The 25,449-nt window shown below is 35.9% G+C and overlaps 2 protein-coding genes across 18 annotated transcripts in view; one reads left to right on the top strand and one right to left on the bottom strand.

The window, feature by feature from the left end:
• Positions 1-15,579, top strand: part of FUBP1 (far upstream element binding protein 1) — a 33,949-nt gene extending 18,370 nt beyond the window's left edge. For 2 of the 12 annotated variants that reach the window (XM_060023942.1, XM_060023932.1), the window contains exons 18-23: positions 2,143-2,280; positions 4,288-4,362; positions 10,254-10,313; positions 10,394-10,539; positions 13,157-13,203; positions 15,449-15,528. In XM_060023942.1, coding sequence (XP_059879925.1) covers positions 2,143-2,280; positions 4,288-4,362; positions 10,254-10,313; positions 10,394-10,539; positions 13,157-13,203; positions 15,449-15,494 — 512 coding nt within the window. In that variant the 3' untranslated portion in view covers positions 15,495-15,528. The other 10 variants (XM_060023984.1, XM_060023976.1, XR_009521125.1 and 7 more) reach the window with 9 other exon arrangements.
• Positions 15,580-15,714: 135 nt separating this feature from the next.
• NEXN (nexilin F-actin binding protein) overlaps positions 15,715-25,449 on the bottom strand; it is a 58,267-nt gene continuing 48,532 nt past the window's right edge. For 4 of the 6 annotated variants that reach the window (XM_060024048.2, XM_060024025.1, XM_060024040.1 and 1 more), the window contains 4 exons: positions 22,829-23,050; positions 17,401-17,586; positions 16,784-17,141; positions 15,715-16,688 (listed from right to left, as the gene is read on the bottom strand). In XM_060024048.2, coding sequence (XP_059880031.1) covers positions 16,675-16,688; positions 16,784-17,141; positions 17,401-17,586; positions 22,829-23,050 — 780 coding nt within the window. In that variant the 3' untranslated portion in view covers positions 15,715-16,674. Of the gene's footprint in view, positions 17,142-17,400; positions 17,587-22,828; positions 23,051-25,449 lie in introns of all 6 variants that reach the window. The other 2 variants (XM_060024056.2, XM_060024032.1) reach the window with 1 other exon arrangement.

Genomic DNA, 25,449 nt, shown 5'->3' with positions numbered 1-25,449 from the left:
TCCCACACGTTAAAGAAACTAAACTGTGTGCGCTAAGGTCTGAGTATGCAGCAACGAATTTACATTCTGTAGAAATGCGTACTTAAAATGTTAGCAGTACTGTGCTAGAAGGACTTAAGAAGGGTCAAATATGATTTATTGTATAATAGTGTTTAAAGAATGGAAGGATTTTTCTTTCCCTCTTGTAAGCTAATTGGTATGGTGTTATTAAGCAGAAGAATCCCACCACTGAAGAGATTGAGAAAATTAAGGGGCAGATTTATATTGGGTAACTTGGATCTGCAGGATTGCACCTATTTGGATGCTCTGTTTGGGTAGGTAGTATGATTGAGAGAAATGATGGGAATAAGAAGTGGTCTCTGTTTCACAGTCTCATTTTCCCACTTGGGGTAGTGGTGAAGTCATCAGTGAAAGAATTGGTTAATGAATGTGGCTTTTAGCAATGCCTTTGGGAAAGAAATAACCCATTTTGCTAAAAGATAACAGCTAGGGTTAGATATTGCTTATATGTAGAAACCAAAATGAAATTTTCATTACTTTGTATTAAACATCCTGGTATTTAAATGTGGCCCTATATTGACAGTAAAGTCTGTATTCTCTGAATTAAAATCTGTTTCTATAAAAAAATTACTGGGTGGTTAAAGATTTATGTAGTAGTCACATACTTAGAGTGAAACAGACTTGAATAAGTCCTAGTCATAACTTAACTAATTACGGGATAGTAAGCAAGTTTTGAACCTCTCTGTATCTGTTTTCTTATCTATAAAATGATAAGTAAATGAATGAATATAATAATGAATGAATTTAGTAAGTTCTCAGTATGTATTAGTTATATGTAATTATGAGACTGGTTTTCATATATGGTCTACACATTTTAAGAGTGTAAGTATCAATTCCTAAAAGTCTGTTTTATCTCAGTTTCTCTATCTAGACGTGCTGTGTCATATTTGTATTAATTACTATACAGGTAATGATACTATGTATTGGGACACATGTATTAATTTAGAAACTTATGGAGAGTGGCATAATGCCTTATAATTGTATCACCTTAGACATTGGATCACTCTGGGAATCCTTACCCATTTTTTCTCAAACATCACTAACCTTTGTTTTATTAGGCAGCTGAGAATTGCTGCCCATTTGTGATGAAGGCTAAATAGATTACATATAGATATAGAATCTGGTTAAGGAAATTACATCTTTCTTCGGGATATAAACTAATAAAGATATACCTATAGTATCATATGATACACCCAGTATAAAAGACAGAATCAGTAAGAGGATTTCTGTTTCAGACTGAGAAGTCTCAAACTTTTAATGCATCAGTTGATTTTTATGAAGGATGAGTGAGGGACAGTCAAGTGCAGAGGAAGCATAACATGGTGAAACGCCCAAACATGAGCATGATGACTTTTGAAAAGTACAACCAGTTTACAGTGGCCAGAACTTGAGTGTTGGAAAAATATTGACAGCAGGGAGAGGAGGCTGGAAGGGAAAGTATAAGCGAGGGTGTCCAAATATCTTGTTAAATATGTTGAATGATATTCTTTACTTAAAAGCTTTAATAGTCCCTAAAGACTCCAGGAAATAAATGAATTTCAAATAGGGCAGTGACATCAAGTTTATCTTTTAGGATAATCACTGAAATATGATGAGATGAAATATGGCGAATCTTTTTCTTTTTCCAAGGTTTTTAAGTTGTCTCTTCATTGAAAACAAGATAGGACAGAGTTCATAGTTGTAAAATAATTCTTTCTTGTACAGGTTAGTCCCTAGAATTCCTTTCCTTTAGTCATCTGCCACATAAAACTGTTGTGCTTGAGGCAAAACTGTTTTAGAAAAAGAAGGGCACAGGATGGTTTGAGACAAAGCATTGGATTTGGAACCAAAAGATCTTTATTCGTATTCCAACTCTGCCAGTCACTAGTTTTCTAGGAACTAGGAAAGTTACTTAATCTCTGAGCCTAAGTTTTCTATAATAAAAGCTAATGATGACAGTAAAAATAATAGAAGAATTTGAAAGTGTCCACTTACTGTTTTTTAATGTCCAGTTAATTTGGGGGTCTATATATTTGCTAGAGAGGTGTGTGTGTGATTGATTATGGACTTTAGATACAAATATAGAACTTGTGTTTATTCTAGCTAAAACAGGAACAGATCCAAATTCAGCAGCTTGGGCTGCTTATTATGCTCACTATTATCAACAACAAGCACAGCCACCGCCTGCAGCTCCTGCCGGTGCACCAACTACAACCCAAACCAATGGTCAAGGTAACTATGGTAATTAAAGAATTTATTTTCTATGTGGAAGTGAAAACCTGTGTTTGGAATTATATATAAAGTATATCGGTGTATTACCCCCAAATTTATAATATTATTTAGTTAGCAGCTTCAGTAAGCAGCCTTTGCTTTTTTAAAAACAAGTTACTTTGAAATAACTGCAAACTTTCATAAAAGTTGTAAGATACATTACCAAGAACATCCAGATAATCTAGCTGTTGATGTTTATCTTCCCCCATTTGATCCATTACTCTATCACACGTGTCCATATCCATTATCATTAGTCTTTTTCAGAACCATTAAGACCAGGCTATAGACATAATGCCCCATTACCCTTAAATACTTTTTTCTGTATTTCTCCAAAATTAACCATCACACGGCACTCTTTAATCAACGTTGATACATCTTACTATCCCCAAGGCACAGCCGTTACTGAGATTTCACCAGTTGTTCCAACAGCTTCTCATCAATCAAGAATAATTCCTGTCTTTTTCTTTCAAAAGAGTGCAGACCTTTTGTGAGATGTTTATGGATCAACCTAGGTCCCTTCAACCTTTTCTTATTAAGATGAGGTCACAGTCAGGGTTCCTGCTTACATTATGGCAAGAATACGTCAGAAATGAATGCTGTTCTCTTAGTGCATTACAATAGGGGTCCTATAATGTGGACCTGTTTTATCTCCAGAGGTGGTGACCATGGTCACTCAGTCATGTTGATGTCTGCCAAGATTCTATACCATAAAATCACCATTTTTCTCTTTGAAATTAATACTGTCTATAGAGTTATACTGAGATTATACCACTATTCTGTTCTTTTTTTGGAGGGGGGCAGGACAAACAGGATAATTTTATTCTCATTTTTCCTTAAAATAAAGATACAGTAGAAGTTTTACAGTTCAATTTGATGAGATGTGATTTATAATCTTAACATTTTTTTTAAAAACAAATGATAGCAAAAACAAAGAAATAGTACAAATTATAAAACTACTAGAGCAAAGAGAAAACTACCTTTCTGATCAAAACATGTACCACAGCTAAAGTTCCTTAGAAAACTTCCTAAGATTTCTAAGCTAAACTTTCTTAGGATTCTGTTCCTCATTGAAGGCCTTAGCCTTCATTGATAATAGCTGCCTGATTGAATTACAAATATGATAATTTTCTCCTTTCGTCATTCATTCTGCATTTATTAGGTGGTATTTTACTATAGAAGAGGTTTCGTTTTTCTTTCTGTTTATTTCTGATGTCAGTATGGATTCCTGTTTTATTCAGTAAGTTATGTTTTTAACTTAACCAGATTGTCCTAGATTTGGTCAGTCAGGAGTAGCTTTAAGATGGCTCCTGTATCCTTTTGACATGCCTGTCATTCTTTAAGCACTTCCCTACTTTCTTGCACAATAAGATGCTTATATTGTGCTTTTTGAGCTCCAGCCCTTGAATCAGCCATTTTTCCAATGATCCCTGATTTCTTTTAGTAGATGATGATATTTAGAAAACAGTTGTGTTCATTGCTGCTGAGGTGTTACTGCTACTAGCTCCTTTCAGTGTACAGAGCTAGGAAATGAATTTATGTATATGCATATCTACATACATATAAAAATACATAAATATCCATATGTGTATGTATTTTTAAAACTGTACATTCATATTACCTGCAGTTCCATTCCAGGGTTTCAAAGTTCTTTCTAGCTTTTCCCACTTTCCATGCTTATAAATGGTGAAAGACCTGGTATCGTCAGTGTGTTTTACTTGACCACTGAATTTACTTATATGCTCAGTGTACCTACTCTTCTAAATAAATAGACCATCTTTTCTGTACACTATCTCTGTACTCCCAGAGTCCTGTGTCTTTGGCACCAGCAAGGATGCCACTATCACACAGCACTTCTCTCCTACCCTCATTTTCCATGACAGGCTACTCCCAACTCCTCTACACAAAAAACAGAAGGAAAGGGCCAAAATTGCTTTTTAAAAACCTTAATCATAATTTTTTATGTTTTTCTTAAATAAGGAGATCAACAGAATCCAGCTCCAGCTGGACAGGTTGATTATACCAAGGCTTGGGAAGAGTACTACAAGAAAATGGGTATGTTCTACATTTCTTTTTTAATACATTTTATTTAACTGAAACGTTTAGTAAATATCACACTAAAATGTTGAAGATTTTGATAAAAAGCATGTTTGTTCCATGTTTTTATTACCTTGGACTTCTTTCATCCAATAACTTTTAAAATCTTGAGGTATAGAACTATTGAACAAGAATACATTCCAAAATCACTGAACTTTCAGACGTATCATGGTCATTACAAATAATAATTGTTAAATTTGTGGTTAAGAAATCTTTTTATTTCTAAGTGTATTTGTCAGCCATTTACTAATTGAAGCTAAAGGTTTCCCCACTGGCACATAGGACATTGAATATTACCTATACTTTTGTCAAAGATAAGTTACATGTCAGTAACCTAAATGGCACTGGTTAAATTATAGAGCACCAAGCAAAAATTGGTTGCATGTGATATTATTTGTGCTGCAAAATAACAGATAAGAAGTAACCTACAGGGCTTCCCTGGTGGCGCAGTGGTTGAGAGTCCGCCTGCCGATGCAGGGGACATGGGTTTGTGCCCCGGTCCGGGAAGATCCCACATGCCGCGGAGCTGCTGGGCATGTGAGCCATGGCCGCTGAGCCTGCGTGTCCAGAGCCTGTGCTCCGCGACGGGAGAGGCCACAACAGTGAGAGGCCCGCGTACCGCAAAAAAAAAAAAAGAAGTAACCTACAGTGACAGAGGAAGTTAATTACTTAAATAACATTTGCATTATGAAAAAGGAAAAACAGTCACCTAGAAGGGCTGTTTTCATTCAATAAATGTAGAGCATATACTATATGCCAAGCATAGGAATAGATACTGAGAATGTGACTGTGGGCATAACACTTAGGAGCCCTGCCCTTCTGGTTATTATATTCTAATGGAGAGTACAGTTGTCAGTCAAGTACTTTGCAAATATATTATTGCAAACTGCTGTGAATGAAAACTGTACAGTGGTCCCCCACTTTTACATGGGGGATATGTTCCAAGTCCCCTCCCCACCATGGATGCCTGAAAGTGCGGATAGTACTGAACCTTATTTGTATTGTGCTTTTTACCTATATGTACATAACTATGATAAAGTTTATGAGTTAGGTACAGTAAGAGAGTAACAACATTAATAGAACAGTTACAACAGTATATTGAATGAAAGTTACATGAATGTGATCTCTCTCTCAAAATACCTTGTACAAATTTAATGCCTTTTCCATCTTAACTAAGCAGCTAATCACGTACTGTTGCTGTAACCTGCATATTGAGGTGGGACAGCAAAACTTGGATGAATTTCTTTTTCCTCTACCACAATTTCACAGAAGATTTGTTCTTACATAGATCTTAGCGACCTCAGTCAGCATACGATTTTTTTCTTTCCTTATTAAATGGAGAACTTCTAACTTTTTCACTTAAAGGAAAAGGCGTCTCTTTGTCCTATCCAAATTGCCAGCATCACTATTCTTGGACTTCAGGGCCATTATTAAATAAAATAAGGGTTACTTGGACACATAAGCACTGCAGTACCAGGACAGTCAATCTTTTAAGCAAGATGGCTGCTGAGTGACTAACTGGTGGGATATGCTAGACAAAGGGACAGTATGAGATTTCATCATGCTCCTCGGGATGGTGCGCAATCTAAAACTTACGAATTGTTCATTTAATATTTTCAGGCTACGGTTGACCACAGGTCACTTCACTGCAGAAAGCAAAACCGTGGATGGGATTCTTTCTGTTCACTGACACTTAGATGTGCACATTGTAAAACAGGTCACACAACTACAAAGTGGTGGAACCAGACTTTGAACTCTTAAGAGAGTCTAAGTCCCAAGCCTGTCTCCTGAATTTGCATTTTTCAGGAACCATTTCAAACCTGATGTTATACTTCCGGACAGACCGGGTTTTTTTCAGATGCTTATTCTCAGTCATTCAAAATTAACACACTTACACCATAGCCAGTTGTCACAAACAGAAGCTAATAAGATAAACTTGCTCATACTTTACTGATACAGAAAGTATCCATAGGTGATAGTTTTGTCATAAGGTACAGTCTACTTGTGATTCTCAACGTAAATTTCAGTGTTCTTTGCCATAACACCATGTTTGAAGATCCTCCTAACCCCCACCTTCTTTTCACTTGAATGTTTTTCTGTAGCAGCACAATGATAAGCTATTAATTTTATGAGCTAAGTGAACTGGTTGAGTGATTCCCCCTTACATGTAAATCTTAAATAATGTTAGGTTGTCAGGTCTTTAATGATAGCTACAAGGTCCATATATTTTTCCTGTATATAAGTCTTTTTTTGTTTTGTAAAGGATTGATTGCTTAACTACTTTGATTTCTTCTAGGTGCATTGCTTGTCCTTAAGATCTTTTTAGGATAACTACAAATAAGAAACCTTAAAGCATCAAACTAATCAGTTCGATCTTTTGATGTTTTTAAATGGAAGGGAAAGAAAGGGGTAATAAAATATCAGGGAGAGAGAAAGATCTTTATCTCTAAGTCAAACTCCCTTATTTGGGAAGATGGAGTTTTACTCTTCCAAGTGGCATAGGTAGGATTTCCTAGGACTCTGGATGTCCTGATTTCTTTTTTTTTTTTTTCTTTTTTGTGTATCTATTGCAGTTTTTGGGTTTGCTGTTCCCATGAGGTTTGTTGTTTTTTTTTTCCCCACACACACGCACTGTATTTTATTTTTACAAGAGATAAATAAACTAACACCAGGCATTGTAAATGGATGACCACAACAAAAGCAACAATGATTACAATTATCAAACACGAAACACACTCATACTATGTCATAATACTGACATTCAGTCCAGTAAGGATGTCCTGATTTCTAATCCAGTGACCTCGTCACCAAACGAGGGAGACTGTCTCAGCTTTTGAAGCCATTTCAGCTTTTTCTGTTAAGAACAGAAAATCCCCACTGACACTGTGGATTTGTCAGCTTATTAATAAAAGTCTGTTGAGGGCTTCCCTGGTGACGCAGTGGTTGAGAGTCCGCCTGCCGATGCAGGGGACACGGGTTCGTGCCCCGGTCCGGGAAAATCCCACATGCTGCGGAGCGACTGGGCCCGTGAGCCATGGCCGCTGAGCCTGTGTGTCTGGAGCCTGTGCTCAACAACGGGAGAGGCCACAACAGTGAGAGGCCCGCTTACCGCAAAAAAAAAGTCTGTTGAAACAGATGAGTTTTTTAAATTAGTTTTGTTTTCTGAAACAATTGTAAATTCCCTAGATTAGCATGAAGAGAACTTAAGAGAGAAATTCTTAAAGATGAGATTCTGGAGGATTAAAGATGGAAACTTTAAGGAATTCATATCGCTGTCCTATACGGAATGACAGCAGTCTAGATGTGGGTGCTTTTGAAGCTAGAATGAAGGGAACTTTTGTAAAAAAGTAAACACCCTAAAGAGAAATAGGGTTTCAGAATAGAGACAGGCAGTTTCTATTTGGAGGAAAGTAAATGAAGGCATTTTGGGATAAGTTTGACTTGAGGCAGAGTCCCTTTTAATGTTAAGCACTGATATGGTGGACTCTGAACCCTTAGCATATGGTACCTAGCCTAAAAGAGCCAGGTGAGAGTGGTTGTGGGAAAGATGCAGGTGTGTGGAGAAATAACTGAGGGTGAGGTGAAATCAAGCAAGACTGTCGCTTGGGCTGTAATAGAATGTTACATATGAACTCTAGGACAAGTCTTATCTCTTGAATGAAATGAAATTAAGACTTTATACATTGTAAAGTTACATGTAAATGTTAAGTATTGTTCTTCTAAATTATCTCATATCAAAACAATTTTTGAAACTGAGGAGAAGAATAAAGGGAACAAGTTAAGGACATGGCTTTCCAAAGGGCAAGAGGCTAGAGGAAGAGCCAAAACATAAATAGATTAGGTAGGAACAGTTCTTTTCCTGCTTTCACCTGGGCAAAAAGAATGACATTTGCCCTTCACATAGGAGTGGAATGAGTTTTTCTGTGGACGCTTTCAAGATTGGAATGTCAAATGCTGATGACTTACTTAACCAACTGTTTATTTTTCTTAGAGTCTAACATGTTTACTTTTAGCTTTCCACAGGGATATTTGAGTTTGGGATGGGGGGTGTTTTTCAGGGAACATTTGAGTTTGATGAATTTTCTTGATATGTCTCCCTGATATTGTTATTTTTTTGCCTCTAAAATATGAGTATCTCTTAACAGTGAGGTTTAGTTCCATTTGTAAACCTGAAGTGGAAAGTGTTGCTGTCTTAAATAAGTTTGGCTTCAAGTCAGCAAGTTTTCAAGTGTGCAGTTTGTAAGAAAATGTTGTATGGTTTTATTACTATTGGTACCAAGATATTTGGCAGTTGTTTAAATACTGAAACTGGTTTTAGATTTACTTGAATTGTGTCTCATAAGATCAAAATGTTAGACTCACTTCCTCTTTGAAAAGAGTATGGAAAACAAAGTGTGAGAATTTTGTTTACAGTATATGGGATTTCTCTGTGCTGTTGCCCATATAAGTAGGGGGGAGTTTCTTGCATTTTTTAAGTTAGTCACAAATCTTAAATTTTTATTTACTCAGTTGCTTTTATTCTTTGGCCAATTTTGTGATGGTGAATAGACCACTTTCTAAAACTATAAAGTTGCCTTTTTGGCAACATCTAACAGACAAAAACAGCTTTCTGCCAGTATTTTTTGTCTAGCTGTAATAATTTTATAAAAGATAAATTACAAACTAAATAAATTTTTTTTTCAAATAAAGGAGTTAAATAGGGAAACTCAGGTTCTCTTTCTCTCCATCTTTTTGTTTCAAATTTTTTTATTTTTTTATACCTTCAGAAAATTGGAAAAATAGTACAGCGAACACCCATGTTTATATTTCCTATCCAGATTGACCATTTTCAAAAAGTTTGCAACATGTACTTTGTATACTTTTTTTGGTGCCTGAGCCATTTCAAAGTAAGTTGCCAACTGTTGCTCTAAATAAATTTTCAATAATATCAACATATTTAAGTTTCCCTGGTTGTCAGAAAAAGTGTCTTTTGTAGCTATTTGTGTGTTGGGGGGGGAGCTTGTTTTTGTTTTTTAAATCCAGAGACCATTCAAGGTTCATGCATCGCATTTGAGTATGTCTCTTTAGTCTCTTAATTCCAGAAAGTCACCTAGAAGAACGTACTTGCGCAAGCTGTTGAGCTTTGTGTTTCATTGATTTTGCTTCTTAGAACCTCTTCAGTAGTGATTATTCTTTATGTCCTTCATCAAGATATTTTTAATAAAATTGTGTTGTAATTTGGACACAGCATATTAAAACTTTAAATGTCATATTAAAAGATATCTTGAAGATTAGTGTTTATACATGTAGTTTATAGGTTACTTATCAGGAAACAAAAATGTTGGCCAGATCTTAAAATAATGAAGTCTTTAAATAATAGCTTTTAAGTGGGTTTTTTTCCCCCCAAAATGTTTTTTTCTCCATTGAAGATTTACATTTTATTTAAAATTTGTAGTGTAACAAATCCAAATGGATAAGAAAACAAAAGAAAAAAAATAATGGGCCATCCATTCCTCCCAGCATCACCACTGGGGAACCGTGGACTGCTGTTCCAGACTGAATTTAGAGCATTAATTCTGTAATTGAATCGAGATTATGCCTAAATGTTTACCTATCTTAGTTAAAACTATGTGGATGGCTTTGTTTTTATTAATAGTGATGCTCTAGAACGAAAAGTTACTATTAGTATAAGGCAAAAAGAAAATAAAAGAGCATTTAGATTTTTTTTTTTTAATTACAGAGTAGTTTTCTGACACTAATGAATATTTAAAATAAAACAGGAGCAATTCTGACCCTCTGTGCTTTTGTTTTTATAACCTGTACTTACAGTGGATATAATTTTGTATTAAAATTTAGGGGGTTTTTTTTAGGTCAACAAGGGCAGACACAAGATTATTCAAAGGCTTGGGAGGAATATTACAAGAAGCAAGGTATTGTTTTTATTAGAACTGAGATTCTTTGGGGCTTTTAGTTGTGGTTACAGCAACAAAGTTGTTTTGTTTTCTCAAAGGTCAAGCAGTTCCTGCCCCTACTGGTGCTCCACCAGGTGGTCAGCCAGATTATAGTGCAGCCTGGGCTGAGTACTATAGACAACAAGCAGCCTACTACGCCCAGACAAGTCCCCAGGGAATGCCACAGCATCCTCCAGCACCTCAGGTATAATAAATTTGCTAATGTGTTGATTTCAACTCCAGTCCTGTTTTCTGCATGTTTACTGTTGTCTGGGATTATGTTTGCCTTTTAAATTTTTATCAGGCAAAGTATAACTAAATGAAGTACTGTGGTATATTGTTTGGGTTTTTTTGTTTGTTTGTTTGTTTTTTACAATGCTTTCTGGCATCTGAGTGCTAGATATCTCTATAATGCCTTTGATTTTAAAAATAAATTTTTTTCCCCCAGGGATTTGCAAATCATGCAAGAAGCCACCACCATTTATATTAACCAGTTTTTCTTTCTTAAAGGATTCACTCCTGAGTTAGCTCCATTTAAAGGATTTTCTTTAACTTTTTGTGTATTTCTTATGTATCTCTTCTGCACAGGGCCAATAATAAGAAGTGGACAATACAGTATTTGCTTCATTGTGTGGGGGAAAAAAACCTTTGTTAAATATATGGATGCAGACGGCTTGATGAAGATCTTAATTTTGTTTTTGGTTTAAAATAGTGTTTTTTCTTTCTTTCTTTCTTTCTTTTTTTTCTTTTTTTTTTTTGAAAATGTACAAAATATCTATCACTACTGATAGGAGGTTAATATTTCTGTGTAGAAATGAAAATTGGTTTGTTTTTAGTATTTAGTGTAGATGTACACATTCCAGCAAATGTATTTGCAACTATTATGTGGTCAATGCTTTGTGATATAAATGTACTTTTTTCAATGTATACTTTCACTTTTAAAATGCCTGTTTTGTGCTTTACAATAAATGATATGAAACCTCCTGTGTCGGTAAGTTGGATATGTGGGTATTTAAAGGATTCATAATTTCTTAGCAATGATAAATTAAGATACATATACACAAATATATAAGCTTTCCCCATGAAATATTAATTTGAGTTTTTAAACACTGGCATGTTTTTTTCCCCCTTGCAGTATAGTAGTAGATTGGAGGATCTTTTCCATTTATTGTATTTGGCTGTTTCAGCACAAGTAATCCTGATATCTTCATTTTTTTCCCCTTCTGTTTGATTAAAAACTGCATGTGTGTACAGTGATCTTTTGGCATACTTCCATTGCATTAACAGTGAAATTTCCTTTTATACATGACCACTGTTTCAGACCTGTACTGCTGCTATAACAGTTAACCTTTCTGTTTTTAATTTGATAATTACTTGATTTCCAAGACTGTTTCAGTTTTCGGATAGTGAATATGAGTAGTCTATAATAAGAACAGTTTTTTCATGTAAAGCAGCTCTTGCAAATGTATACAATATTAGAGTGTTTCTTTCTAAATTTAGGGTAGAAAAAGTAGTAGTGTGCAAAAAGTATAGCTACAGTGCATCTGCCATTGAAACATTATTGGGGTATGAAAATGTTCAAGTTTTTTTTTTCTTTTTTTTCTTTTTGCAGTATAGATAAGCTTTGTTTTGTAAATGCACAAGTCCAATCATTGAATCAACTTAATTTTTTTATGTACTTAAAATCATTTTATTACTCTATAACACTCATGCTGAAGTTCTGATATTTTGTTGAAATCCATTGTTTTACTCTTTGCATATTTGTTGGCTCTTTGCATATTAATATATTAGACTACATGCAAATACAGTCTGTCTTGCCATTGTCTGTTGAAGTGCAGGTTTGATCCAGCCAGTATAGAACTAGCTCTGTAGGGGTGAGGAGGACTGTGCTGTGTATCATCCTTGATTGTGTTCCTTCAAGGAGCATTGCACTGTAAGTACATCAGAATGACAAATTGATGAACTGCAACAGTATCTTTTTGTCAATGTTCCACATAATGCAAATGCCATACTTTGTGTGAATATTATGTTGGAATACAGTGCTTATATCTTGGAAAACCATAACTGCTTCTTAATTTAACGTAGAATAATTCATAGGTCTGTATTTTTTTTTAAAGTGAGCTTAATGGGTAAGTATTTTTGATATGCTTTAGCTATAGCTAAAGAAAACTGATCATTAACAAAGTTGAATAGTATTACTCATTGGTGCTCCTAAAATATATTGTTTTTCAGTGTAAAACATGCATATCTTATATATTAATATGAAAGACTTGAAATGTATCAGACAGAGTGGTTTTCAGTTTGCAAATATTAAGCAATGTAGTGGTTTTAACACCATTTCCTATATATATATATATATACTAGTTCTTTCATTGGTGGGGGAGCACCATTTGCTGTTCTGAATATACTATAAAGAAAGATGTGCAAGGACATAAATGTTGAGATTACTTATAGGGTAGAAAATAGCAGTACAGTTCATTGTAGATGTTTTGAAATGTTGTTTGACTGTTTTATAGAACCTAGAGTGACTTCCCTTACCCTTATTTAGATATGGATATGTAGTTCTAGCTTCAAGTTTAATAGTTAAGGAGTTATCTGTTATCTTTAAGAGTAGGGTATTGATGTGAACAGTTTCAGTATTTTGCATGATACTGTTTTATAGATGAACTTTTAGGAAAGTGGTACATTTATTAATTAAACTGAAGAGATAGTTCAGTTGGATTCAATATCATAACTCACAAATTGGAGGCTGTTGATTTTGATTCATTTAAGGTTTAAAATCTTTATTAATTGCAAACAGTGCAATTATTTATACTTCACAGTGCCTTCCCAGACCTTCCACCTTAGGTTCTGCTGCAAAAAGCAACAGGTAAGCACAACCTAAGGACATATATAAATAAATATTTCAGTACATTAATGTTGTCCCTGTGAGGTTTTTGTGGTTGTGTATTCAAAAGCAATCTGCTACTGCTTCCCCAAAGTGTATTTTGTTATTTATGCTACCATTTCAGTGGAAAGTCTTTAAGTTGTTCAAACAACTGTTTACATTTCTGGGTAATGTTTTTTATTTTAATTTTTTAAATTAAAATGAGAAAAAATGATGAGTAGATTGCTGCTGTAATTAAACTACATCCGAACTTTTCCCAAATATAGAAGAATTGTTAAAATTTTAAAAAGGACAGTTACATAGTTTTCAGGATTTAGGAAATCATTTGGTCAGACACTTCAACAGCCTTCACAATCTGTTTATGATTGACAGGACATTTTCTTTGCCCTCCAAAGCTATGGAGTCTTTATTTTTTTTCTTATTCTTGAACTGTAGTAATTCAGTAAGGACATTATGGGTCAAGAATTTCATTATGACTTTTTTTTTTTTAGACAATTCAGTTTTCATAACTTTTTTATATACACTGAAAAAGGAAAAAATTATAAGAAATACTGGCAGTAAGTTTTGGTAAAGGCATGTGCATCAGTGAAATGTTAACTGTATAGCAAATAACCTTTCATAATCTGTATAGCAACCAATATTTTTCTGGTTTATAATACTTTAATAACTGACGCTGCATTTTATTTTTTGCCAGTTTAAAATGTTTGTGTGTTCTTATAGATGATTTTAACTGGTACATATTTTGAGTTAAGATGAATGTATTAAAGCAGCATCATATCAGTTTTGTTTATTCGATTTCTAAAATGTGCTGATCCTTTTAAAACTCCTGCTTATCTTTGCAACAAAGAAAAATATTCAAAAATACTGCCTTCATTTTCACACACAGTGCTGAAGATGCTGCAAGCACCAAATCATAGCTCATAAAATCAGGTCCTGAGATAGTTACCCATAAGAGGAATCCTTTGAGTGTATGCCATTGGTGAGCCGATGAGCATGGACCATAGAAGGGCTCAATGTAGAAGGTAAAATTGGCAAATCATAATTGAGAAAAATGAAATGTTTTCCCATACATAATATATGGTATAGGGTGTAATGTACCTGCTTTGATCACTTTTCATTTTAAAGTGCTATTCACTTGATCTTAAATGTTCCATGAACTGTTAAATTTTGAAAGTCATGTAGTTATTGCACCACATTTATGTGTGTGTATGTGTGTTTTAATAGTCAATGATAGGTATGTTAAGATTGATATTAAGGAGCTCTTTGAACCTTAAGAGCCTGTCAAGTTTTGGTTAGTTGTAGTTTGCATTTTTATAAAACAAAATACATATGAATGCTAATAGATATTGGGGCATTGTTTCTATCTCATGAGAATTTTTTTTTATTCATTATCATAAGCCTTCACTGATACTGCAAGCATTTTTTAAATGGCGCTAATCTTAACCTTGAAATAAATGGAAAGCAGAAAAGGTGAGCCAGTTGATTTGAATGCAATGGATGTTAGGAGTGGTAGAAAGAATGTTTAGCTTGAAATTGATTTATTTTATTTAGCACTTAAACTTGACAATGTGTTTTTGTTTTTAAGATTTCTTAGTGTGGTAGTACTTAGAATTCTTATGGTTTGATGTTTCTTTTAGAAATGGGAAGTATACTTTCATTTTTAATTAATGAAAATGGTTTTAATACTAAAACTAGTGGTTTAATACTAGTTGTTTATGAGCATTGTAAAATACATCCTTAGACAGATACCTTAGTAGTTAATTACAGGAGTGCGTTTGGATAGGAGTGAACAGAGTACCTTAAGAGGGAAATAGAAATGTATTCAAAGTGATAACATTTGTTTGAATACTCTGCCAGGAGAACCACTTCTGCCTGCAAAGTTATGTTGTCTAGAATAAGGTTGTAGAAATTACTAATTAATGAAGATGTCTTTATTTTCTGAAAATTCTGCCTCACTTTAAAATGTATTTTAACAATACCTAGTTAAAGATAATTTTGACTCTGAAAATAACCTTAGTTTTTGTTTAGTCACTTGAGTTTTCTTGCCACAGTAAACTTTTGAGGGATTTTTTTAAATTGGTGCTTTTAAGAAAGCAAATAAGTCCCAGAATTTTATTTTCTTCAGTGATACCCCTATAGAAACTCTTAAATGTATTTGCACATATATATATATTTTTTCTTATGCATGCTCAATGCATTTTCGTCCTGAGAAAAGTGTTCTCTACAGAAACTACCCGTGTAAAAAGAAGATTGGCTTAAAATGGCTACTGTGATGGGAACAGTGTCTTAGGGAGATGCAGCTTGGACTTGAGGTAAATTGAATACTTTACAAACTGTGGTTTAGAGTTTGCTTTAATACCATTGTATGTAAAAGGGTACATGATTGCTGTAATTTTGTATTGATCATGGTTTCCTCAATAAAAAAATAAATGTACATTGGTGAATATTATAAGGGAATGTTCGTCTCTTTTCTAAAATACTGAAAGACTTTTTTTTAAATACAGAAGTGACTTTATTATGGGTTTACATTGTAAAATAAAATTGTCTTCCAGACAATTAAAATATAAAACAACTTGATTAGTACATGGTTGCTAATTATTTACAAACTCACTTTAAAAACTCAAAATTGAAGATTGTGCCATTTTTCCCTAAATCTAATTCTAGATCTTGAAATCTTTGATTATGTTGAAATTGTTTTCTCCTGCATAAACTATTAATACAAAGTTTTCTCATTAAAATATAATTTGTTCAGGCAAGGTCACAACATAAATTTGCTTTTATAAGCTTGAATATATATCACACACATTTGAAAAGTACGTTTGATATTCTCAACACTCAGAACTCTGTATTAGGCAGTGGTTTCCATCACATTTGCTCTGGCAGTTGTTTCTTAAAAGTCTTTAGTTTTTTTGTTTTCTCCACACACAGGGAGAAATGACACCCCTACCCCCTCATATCTCTGCTTCAGAAAGACTCCGAAACTACAACAACCAAAATGATAAACTACTGAGGAAAAAAAGCCCACTCAAATTGATAGGTTCCAAATTCCTTAACTCAGCTATTTCAGACTAATTTTAGGTGTGCGTAGCTCATAAGTGTTATCCTTTCATGCAAAATATGTCCGATTTATGATTTTTTTAAACATCATTGCTGTAAACATGGGAAATACGCAGCCTTTGTATGGGTTCTGATAGAAATAATTGAGTAAATTTCCCACTTGGCCTTATTAAATTACACACCAACGTATACTGCGTAATGTGAATCTGGTGCTCATTTGAAAAGGAAGGAGGTACTTTTCAGACGAGCTTGTGTTGTGAAGACTGTTGGGGAAAGGAATGAGGAGTCAGCATAGTGGCACTTCCAGTTTCCTTTTCTGGCCCCGCCACAGAAAGGATGGATGCAGTAAGAAAGTCGGAGAGAGAGGGTGTGTGTTCCAGGGAGAGGGAAGGGGACCTAGTAGTCGTCAGCTAAAAAAGAGAGAAGAAAAGTGATTTTTTTTTTTAAAGGAAAACATTTTTAAATAGAATAAAAGTTCTAGATTCAAAGAGTGATTAATTCTTACTTTCAATGGTAAGAATGCAGGTACTAGCTGCAGAGCCTTTATTGTTCACTGCTTTACACATATACTCTCCTTCATCTTCTGGGAAAGTTTCTGGTAAATAAAGACAGTAAGTTTCTCCTCTTTCAATATATTGATAGTCTTCTCCATCCTGCAATATTTCTCCTTCAAACCACCATGTAATTTCTGGTTTGGGTTCTCCTGTTACTTTAACAGTAAATCTAACTGGCTCACTGTCTACAACCGATGTGTTTTTTAGAGGCTTCTTAAACCACGGAGCTCCTGATCTGGTTTGCGCTTCATCTTCAATGGTGGAGCCATTCATGTTGCTACCCTCTTCTTCCTCCTCCTCTTCTCTTTTCTATAATAAAATAAGTGCATTCAAGTTGGCATTTATACTGTAGTACTATTTTCAGGACAGTGGTTTAGTAATAGAATTTGGAGGTAAATATATTTTTCCCCCCAAAGTAAAGAACGTGTAAGTATGCTTACTACAAAGTATTTTATAAAACATTTCAATTACTTGAAAACTATTAAAATTTTTTTTAATACCTCTTCATAAAACTTCATTGTCTTTAAAAGGTCATCTTTGGAAAATAAAGGAAATATAAGCCTGGTACCTTTTGTAGTGCTGCATCAATTTCCTTTTGTTCAAACTGCATGCGTAATAACTTTTGCTCTTCAATTCTTCTTTGTTCTTCTTCTTCTCTTGCCTTAGCCATTCGTTCAAATCTAGCTTTCATATTCACTTTATGAGTAAATGGAGCCTCACTTTTTTTTGCAGGCTTGATATCAACATCTTCTTCCTTTACAAAAATGGGCCAAGAATAAGAATTGTTGTCTAAAAACCAACAAGAACTGAGATGTTAATAGTTCTGAAGATGTCTAGGCACAAAATAATTAACATGTTTGGTTATGCCTATTTGCCACACTGCAGACATGGACATTTTCACTATCCCCCAATTTGGGAAAGATGAAAGTTTCATTTGTGAACTATTTTCTTAACTATTGGAATCCTTTTCTCCCAGTGTAAAGATCATACATTATCTCTGGAGTCCTGGTGTATTTATTTGCCCAACCAAATCTCAGTGCTTGTTGATAATGAGTAACAGAAAAGGGTGAGGATATGATACATTGTTAACAATTATTAAAATACTTCCTTCTCATTAGAGTCTCCATATCACTCTTCACCCTACTACATAATACAGAAATGTAATTTCTGTTATTTCCCACTTCATGATTTCTTTCCTCGCTCCTCTTTGTTAATAACTGAGATGAATTCCATTCAACAAATAATTTATTGATGGGCAATGGCAAAGAATGTTTTCAGGGAGAATAAACAGGAAGACAACTATTGAAAGAGGCAATGGTGGAACTTGGGGAAATCATTGAGGTGAAGTATGGTTCTGAGTCAGTCTGTTTAGGGGTGAGAGCTGGAAGCCATGAAAATAAGGGGGTAATTTAAGAGCAGAATTTAAACTGTCAGATAGTGTGAGTCTGTAAAACTAGTTTGGTGATGATGAGATCACTCACTGGCCTTTTGATAGCAGTTTTAGTAGAGTGGGGTCTTATGGGTACAGTTAATCCATGGTTTCAAAAGTACTTTAGTTGTAGTCGACTCTTGGTTTCTAAACTACTTAGACTCTTGTGGGTCTATCTGGAAATGCCACCACTTCATATTTCACTGTACTATGAGGAAATTGCTTCCAGGTACCACGTGCAACAATAAAGGAAATTTTGAAACAAGCTGTAAAATAACTGCCTGTGTAAGAAAAATCTTGGTTCATCAATGTTTTACATTAGTTTGAGGTGTTGCACCACAGCTCCAATGAATGTAGAAGGAGGAGTTAAAAGTAAGTTGGATAGTTTTTCTGGTTCTCCTGAATCAAATTTTTATTTGATACTGGAAAGTGCTAGAACATCAGACACAACCAGAGACCTAATGGGTAAATTCTATTGTTAACGCCATTATTTAACCTTCAGTGGATAAACATAAAGCCTGACTACCATTATTGTTAATGAACAGTGTTGATACGATTGTTTATTATATTTAAAAGGTAGGGTAAAAAGTACATGTTAAACAATGGTTTGCTTGCTTAACAAGCAAAGTATTAAACTGCAGTTTTAATCTCAGCAGGCTTTTCTGAGACTTACATGGAAAGAAAAATGGACCTCCTTTTTCAGACTTAAAACAGTTCATGTTATTCTTTGCTTACAAAATAAATCCTCAGGATGTTTCAGCAGGCACAATAACTGCTATTCTGACTGAATCCCTCCTGGTTAATAACTTGCCTTCTGAATTTTTGCATAAAATTTTGTGTCGGGCTTCCCTGGTGGCGCAGTGGTTGGGAGTCCGCCTGCCGCTGCAGGGGACCACGGGTTCGTGTCCTGATCCGGGAGGATCCCACATGCCGCGGAGAGGCTGGGCCCGTGAGCCATGGCCGCTGAGCCTGCGCGTCCGGAGCCTGTGCTCCGCAACGGGAGAGGCCACAACAGTGAGAGGCCCGCGTACCGCAAAAAAAAAAAAGGATTCATAAGTTAACTGGGAGAAAGTTCATGAACAGTCTTTCAGTTATTGAGTACAGTTGCCTTTTGTTGAATCCCTGAAAAGCCAGGTTAAAAGTGTTTCCAGGAAATGAATCTACTAAGAGAGTCACGTTATAAATGGAATGATCTTTGTTCTAGAGTCTAGGTGCATTCTTAGCAGGGCATTGATACTCCCAGCATGTGGATATTACAGGCAACCGAAATAGGCAATGAATTTGGGATAAAAATGCAAGGAATGGTTTTGGAGTGCACCTTGTAAGATCTAGATAGAATGTCAAACTAAGGAAATTAAGTGGTTTACCTACCAAATGTTAGTACAGGTTAAGGGTTACAGGAGCTGGGACGGAATTCTTAGATTAGGTAAGGTTACATGAATGAGTTAGGCCTTGAAAGGTGTTTGGAACATAAAGAGAAGGTATTTTCTAAAGGAGGAAAACAAATATCAGATGGGAGGGGAAGATCCTACTCTGGAAGTTGATTATACTCTGCCAAAACTATGCTAACACAGGATCTCGGTGACCCTTAATCTAGAGGGATATGATAGGAGGAATGTCAGGTTCTACACAGGAAACTCAATTTAGGACATCTTCATGGATTACAGAAGATCAGCCAGGTCCTAATCTCATATCCTTTTATACAAGAGTCAGTAATAGCATTAAAACCAGAAGCTACGTACCTCATTTATTTTACCTACAAATTTTATAGGACTAGGTATCACTGAGATTTCACTATCTTTTTTTAAAAAAAAAAGGAAGCACATGCATGCTTATTTAAATTCTTTACCTTCTGTGATTTGTCTCTAAAGGATCAACTGATCTTATGGCCCATCCGTCCATTTAATGTTGGTGTTCTCCAGGGTTTTATCATTCACCTTCCAACTATTAACTCTCAAGATGGTTTTATCTACATCTATACTTTGAAACAATCTGTAGCTCCTGCCTCTTCCCTGAGCCCAGTACCTGTGTTTCAGACTGCCATTATCTTTCCAAATATAGCTCAAACTTCACAGGTCCAAAACAGTTTATTCACCCCTCCCTCCTCTCCTGACCTCCTGAATTCTCTGTAGCATCATCTAGTTTCCCTGGTAATCTTGAAGCAATGTTAGGCTTCTCAGCAACCACCTGCCTGTAACTCAGTTTTGTTAAAGTTGGGTCAATTTTTCTCCCTTGCCCCCAACTTCATGACCATCTTCCAGTTTATCCTCCATGATCCCAGGATTCTGTAAACATAAGCCTTTTATCACTCTGTCTTAAAACTGATTATTTGGGCTTCCCTGGTGGCGCAGTGGTTAAGAATCCACCTGCCAATGCAGGGGGCACGGGTTTGAGCCCTGGTCCGGGAAGACCCACATGCCGCGGAGCAACTAAACCCGTGCACCACTACTGAGCCTGCGCTCTAGGGCCCGCGAGCCACGAAGATCGTGCTCTGCAACAAGAGAAGCCACCGCAATAAGAAGCCCACGCACTGCAACGAAGAGTAGCTCCCACTTGCCGCAACTAGAGAAAGCCCGCGCGCAGCAACAAAGACCCAATGCAGCCCCAAAAAAACCCTGATTATTAACATTGTTCCCGGATTATAGTGCCCACAAGGTTAAAAAGGCCCTTCAGCTAGCTGCAACCTAGTTTTACAACATTTTATCCTATCACCTATTATATGAACCTTTCCTTTGAACCTATTTTCCACTCTGCCAGATAAAGTTTTACAACCTTCCTGTTGACTCACATTGTCCTTCCAATCTGGAATGCTTTCCCTCTTTAACTGAAACTTCTATTCAACCTTCACATTCAGCTAAAATGTCATTTTCTCAGCCCTGTTAAACATCTCCTAGGAATACTGATTCCATACTACTTGATCCCATAACACTAAATACATAACTATCTTAGCACTTAATGACAATTTTAATTAATTGTTTTCATACATCTCATTAGGCTGGATTTCTTGAAGGCATATTATATTCACTTTTATGTACCCAAAACTTAACATAGGGCCCAACATAGAAGATATTGAAAATAGCAATGGCATTAGTTTTTAGCTGTGACAAAATGGTTTATAACCCAGTCCCTAAGTCCTTATGTTTTTGTGTATGTTGCACTAAGTTCAGATGCATATCAATTTAATTGATATCTGGATGTTCTACAGCATCTCCATTTGTCTAGCTTGTGACCTCCCTTCCTACCAAACTCCTATGTTCCCCTATTACCTAGTATACCCAGTCACTTTGATTCCTCTCCACCACCATTTCCAAGCTAAGTCTTGCCAGTTTTGTATCCTACATACTTATCAGTCCTCTCCATTCCAGTTCTAGTTCAAATCCTCATGTTTTCTCTGACCACCCTGTACAAAATTGTACCACATAATCTATAGTCTTTTACCCTGCTTTGTTAATCTCCATAGCTTTTATTTACTACCCAATCATTGTTTCCATTCCCTGTCTCCTGCCCCACACCTGTTAGATTCTAAACACCATATGAGCGAGGACTGCAGGTTTATTCACCAATGTAGTCCCAGTGTCCAGAACAGTCTCCGGAACATAGTAGGCTTTCAAATAATTTTTTAATGCATAAGTCTAAAGCCATCTTTAGCTTCAGCATGATCTTGCGATAAAGATGCCTATTTGATAATATCATTCCATGTTTTAAAAATCCCTTCTTTGCACCCCAATAAAACAAAGTTCCTTAATATGGCATCTAAGATGGGTCATCTTGCCTGTGCTTGCGTCTTCATCATCTCTTGCTGTGCTTGCACTCTACTTGTCTCAGTAATAATGAATTGCTTATAGTCCTGGAATTTGCCCATAGTTTCATCATTCTTTTTATTCACCAATCTCCTCTGAAGACCCTCCCAAATTCCCATACCTGTTTTATAGTTAAATGTATGACGAAAATCAATTTTTAGAAGAATATATGTTAAATATAACATAAAATGGCAATTTTGACAGAATAAGTTTTCCAGATCTTATTTAAACCAATATTCATAATCATGGAACTAGTCCTTAAGCTGGAATGGCCATTATAGGTCATCTAGTGAGTGCCTCCTTATTTTACATATGGAGGTACTTCAAATTCATGTCACCTGAATTCTGATTTAGGCTCTGCCACTGAATGATTGGCATGACTTTGAACATATCATATAGGCTTTGTTGGCCTCATCTTTAAGAAAGTAGGTATGAATCATCTCTGGAGTTTAATATACACTGGTTCTACTGATTCAAAGTAAAACTTGTGCCAATAAATATTTCTGAGCTATTTTTGCTAAAGTGAACCATTTGATGTTCACTGTAGGCTTTAATTCTTATAAAAGTCATTTTGGAACAATGCTAGAGTAGAGAAATCTTTTTAAAGTCTCTTAGGATCTTAATGTGCTTTTGCTATTTAGTTCCAAGATTATTTTATACACTGATGGTTAACTGTAAATTCCAACACTTATTTCAAAGTCAATGTTATTTCTGTTAAGTTCATCATCATTACTGAACTATAACTGTTAAATATAAAACAGTATTACCTCATGAAAGTTTTCTGCTTCTCGCTCTTTAATTTCAAGATCAATTGCTCTTCTTCTTGCTCGTTCTTCTTCTATCTTTTTCTGTATTTGTTTTTCAGACAATTGTCCAATTTTTTCAAACTTGCTTTTTAGATTTTTAGCTTGAATAGAGCCACTCCTTTTCAATTTGATTAATTCTTCATATTCCCTGCTCAGTTCAAAGGTTTCATTTTCTTCTTCTTCCTTCAAAAAAATTGATTTTTATATATTAAATACCAGAAAATTAGTTTGTACAATAAACCATCCAGAAAGTTCACTATTTCTTATTTGAAGCCAAAACTAAATGTTAAATAACTTCCTCCCTAAACACAGTGCCTAAATTTACTAATTAAAAGTAGTGCTACAAATTTAAGACTGTAGATAACATTTCATTTAAAATGCTATTTAATTAGGGGCTATGGCTCAAAACCTCATTAACATTCCATTATAACCTGCTAAAAGTAAAATATGTACACGATTAGCTTTTACTAGGAATTGTAGGAAGACCTTTGTTTAGGGGAAGGTAAAGAAAATTCAAAAACTACTGGGCTAGGAGTCAATAGTTCTGACTCTGATACTGTGTGGCCTTTTGCCTGGTCACTTAGTCCACTGGACATGATTTTTTCATCTCTATATAGAGCCACAGTATCTCTAAAATTCCTCCTGCCTTTCATTTGATGATAGTCAAAGTTAAATATTACTCTTAATAATTCAACTGAATTAAGCATTTCTACAGTCTGGTAAAATCCCTACATTTTGCTACATATCACTTGTATTCTCAATTTTATATTCTGCCAAGAAAGATGAGTCAACAAAAATTGGGTTCGAATTCTTTATACCATTTTATCTTGAATACCATATTCAGGTTCCTTTCCCTTGTCTTTTACCTTGTCTTTCCCTTTTCTTTGTATACTTCGTACACTTTGAAGTATACTTTGTATACTTCGTAAACCCTAATGGACTGGTAGAATATTGCAGTTATTCCTGGTACACTTCTCCTGGGGAAGACCTAGAGTTCTAGGCAGAGAGAAAAAAAAAAGGTGGGACTGGGCAGGGTGGGGTGCGGGAAGAGTCACAGTGGATGATGTTGACATGAGGCTTAATTTCTTGGTTCAACAAAGGGAAAAAAGAAAGTTTATTCCTTTATACTACCTCCACTTTTTGGTCTATGTGGGTGAAAATGGGCAACTCCTAAAATACCAGAAATTAACAAAGTTATGACATCACATCATATCACAATGGTTCCCACATCACTCTGATCAAAATTAATGGTTGAACTAATCAGTTATGATCTATGTAATCTTGGAACTGGCATTTTACTTGTTTGAAAACTCCCAGACATAGTGGAGTAAGTCACTTAGTAGCACCAGAATGTCAGACAATTACACCCTGCCATATATGAATTAGATTACTTCCCCATAGTATTACTAAAATATATTCTAATTTACTTTGTTTTTCTAGACAGACAATTCATTTTCAGCTTCCTTTATAAAATAAATGCTATTACATTTTTTTAAAATTCTGAGGGTACACCTTGAAGTATTTTCCTACAGCATATTCATTATATTTTCTTATTAACTATATATTTATGCAGCATTTATAGTCTCTTGGTTGACCTGGGCAAGGAAGTAAATATCCCCACAGTCCCATTGCTCCAACCCATGACAAAGAGGCAACTTCTAAGAGATTGCGACCTCTGTGAAGGAACCCACTCGGTTCCTAGATCAGGAGTTGGCAAGGGGCCCCCACCAAGTCACCTACCAAACATGCCATATCACTGCCAATCCTACTTAGGCTGGGAAAGCCACTGCTCGCCTCACCCCAAGTAATGGGGTTGTGCATTCATCCCCAACACTGTTGTTCGTGTAGCTGCTAGGGCCCCCTGCCCAGCCGGAGGCCAAGGGTGACGGTGGAATGCTGGCCTCCTCCCTCACCCTCCCCACTTCTGCCTATGCAACTGGTTGGCCATCCAGATGGAAGGAAGCAGTGTTCAGGGTTAGGAAGGCGAAGGTTAGACAGGGACCTAGGACATCAGGAGGTAGGAAGAGGGCTGCTGAGAGCCCACCATGAGGAAGCACGGAGACGTCACATGGAGTGGGTGAGCCAAGGCTCCGAGACTCTAGTGCAGGTTCCACTGTCCAACCAACTTTCAATGACAACACGCACAAGTTCAAAGATAAACTTATTTAAAATTTCAAAGGCAACCTCAGAGCACTAAATCCTGTGTCCCTTCTGAGCATGGGGTCCTGTGAGGGCACAAGTTGCATGTTCATGAAGCTGGCCCTGTACAGTCTATAGGTATGTATGTGTATATATGTATTTTTAAAATTATTTATTTATTTTGGCTGTGTTGGGTCTTTGTTGCTGTGTGAGGGCTTTCTCTAGTTGCGGCGAGCGGGGGCTGCTCTTCGTTGCGGTGCGCGGGCTTCTCATTGCGGTGGCTTCTCTTGTTGTGGAGCACAGGATCTAGACGCGCGGGCTTCAGTAGTTGCGGCACACAGGCTTCAGTAGTTGTGGCTCGCGGGCTCTAAGGCGCAGGCTCAGTAGTTGTGGCGCACAGGCTTAGTTGCTCCGCAGCATGTGGGATCTTCCCGGACCAGGGC

The sequence above is a fragment of the Delphinus delphis genome, chromosome 1 (assembly GCF_949987515.2).
Source record: "Delphinus delphis chromosome 1, mDelDel1.2, whole genome shotgun sequence".
Classification (NCBI taxonomy): Eukaryota; Metazoa; Chordata; class Mammalia; order Artiodactyla; family Delphinidae; genus Delphinus; species Delphinus delphis.
Note: the sequence above shows the minus strand (reverse complement) of the source record. Positions and strands in the feature narration are given on the sequence as shown.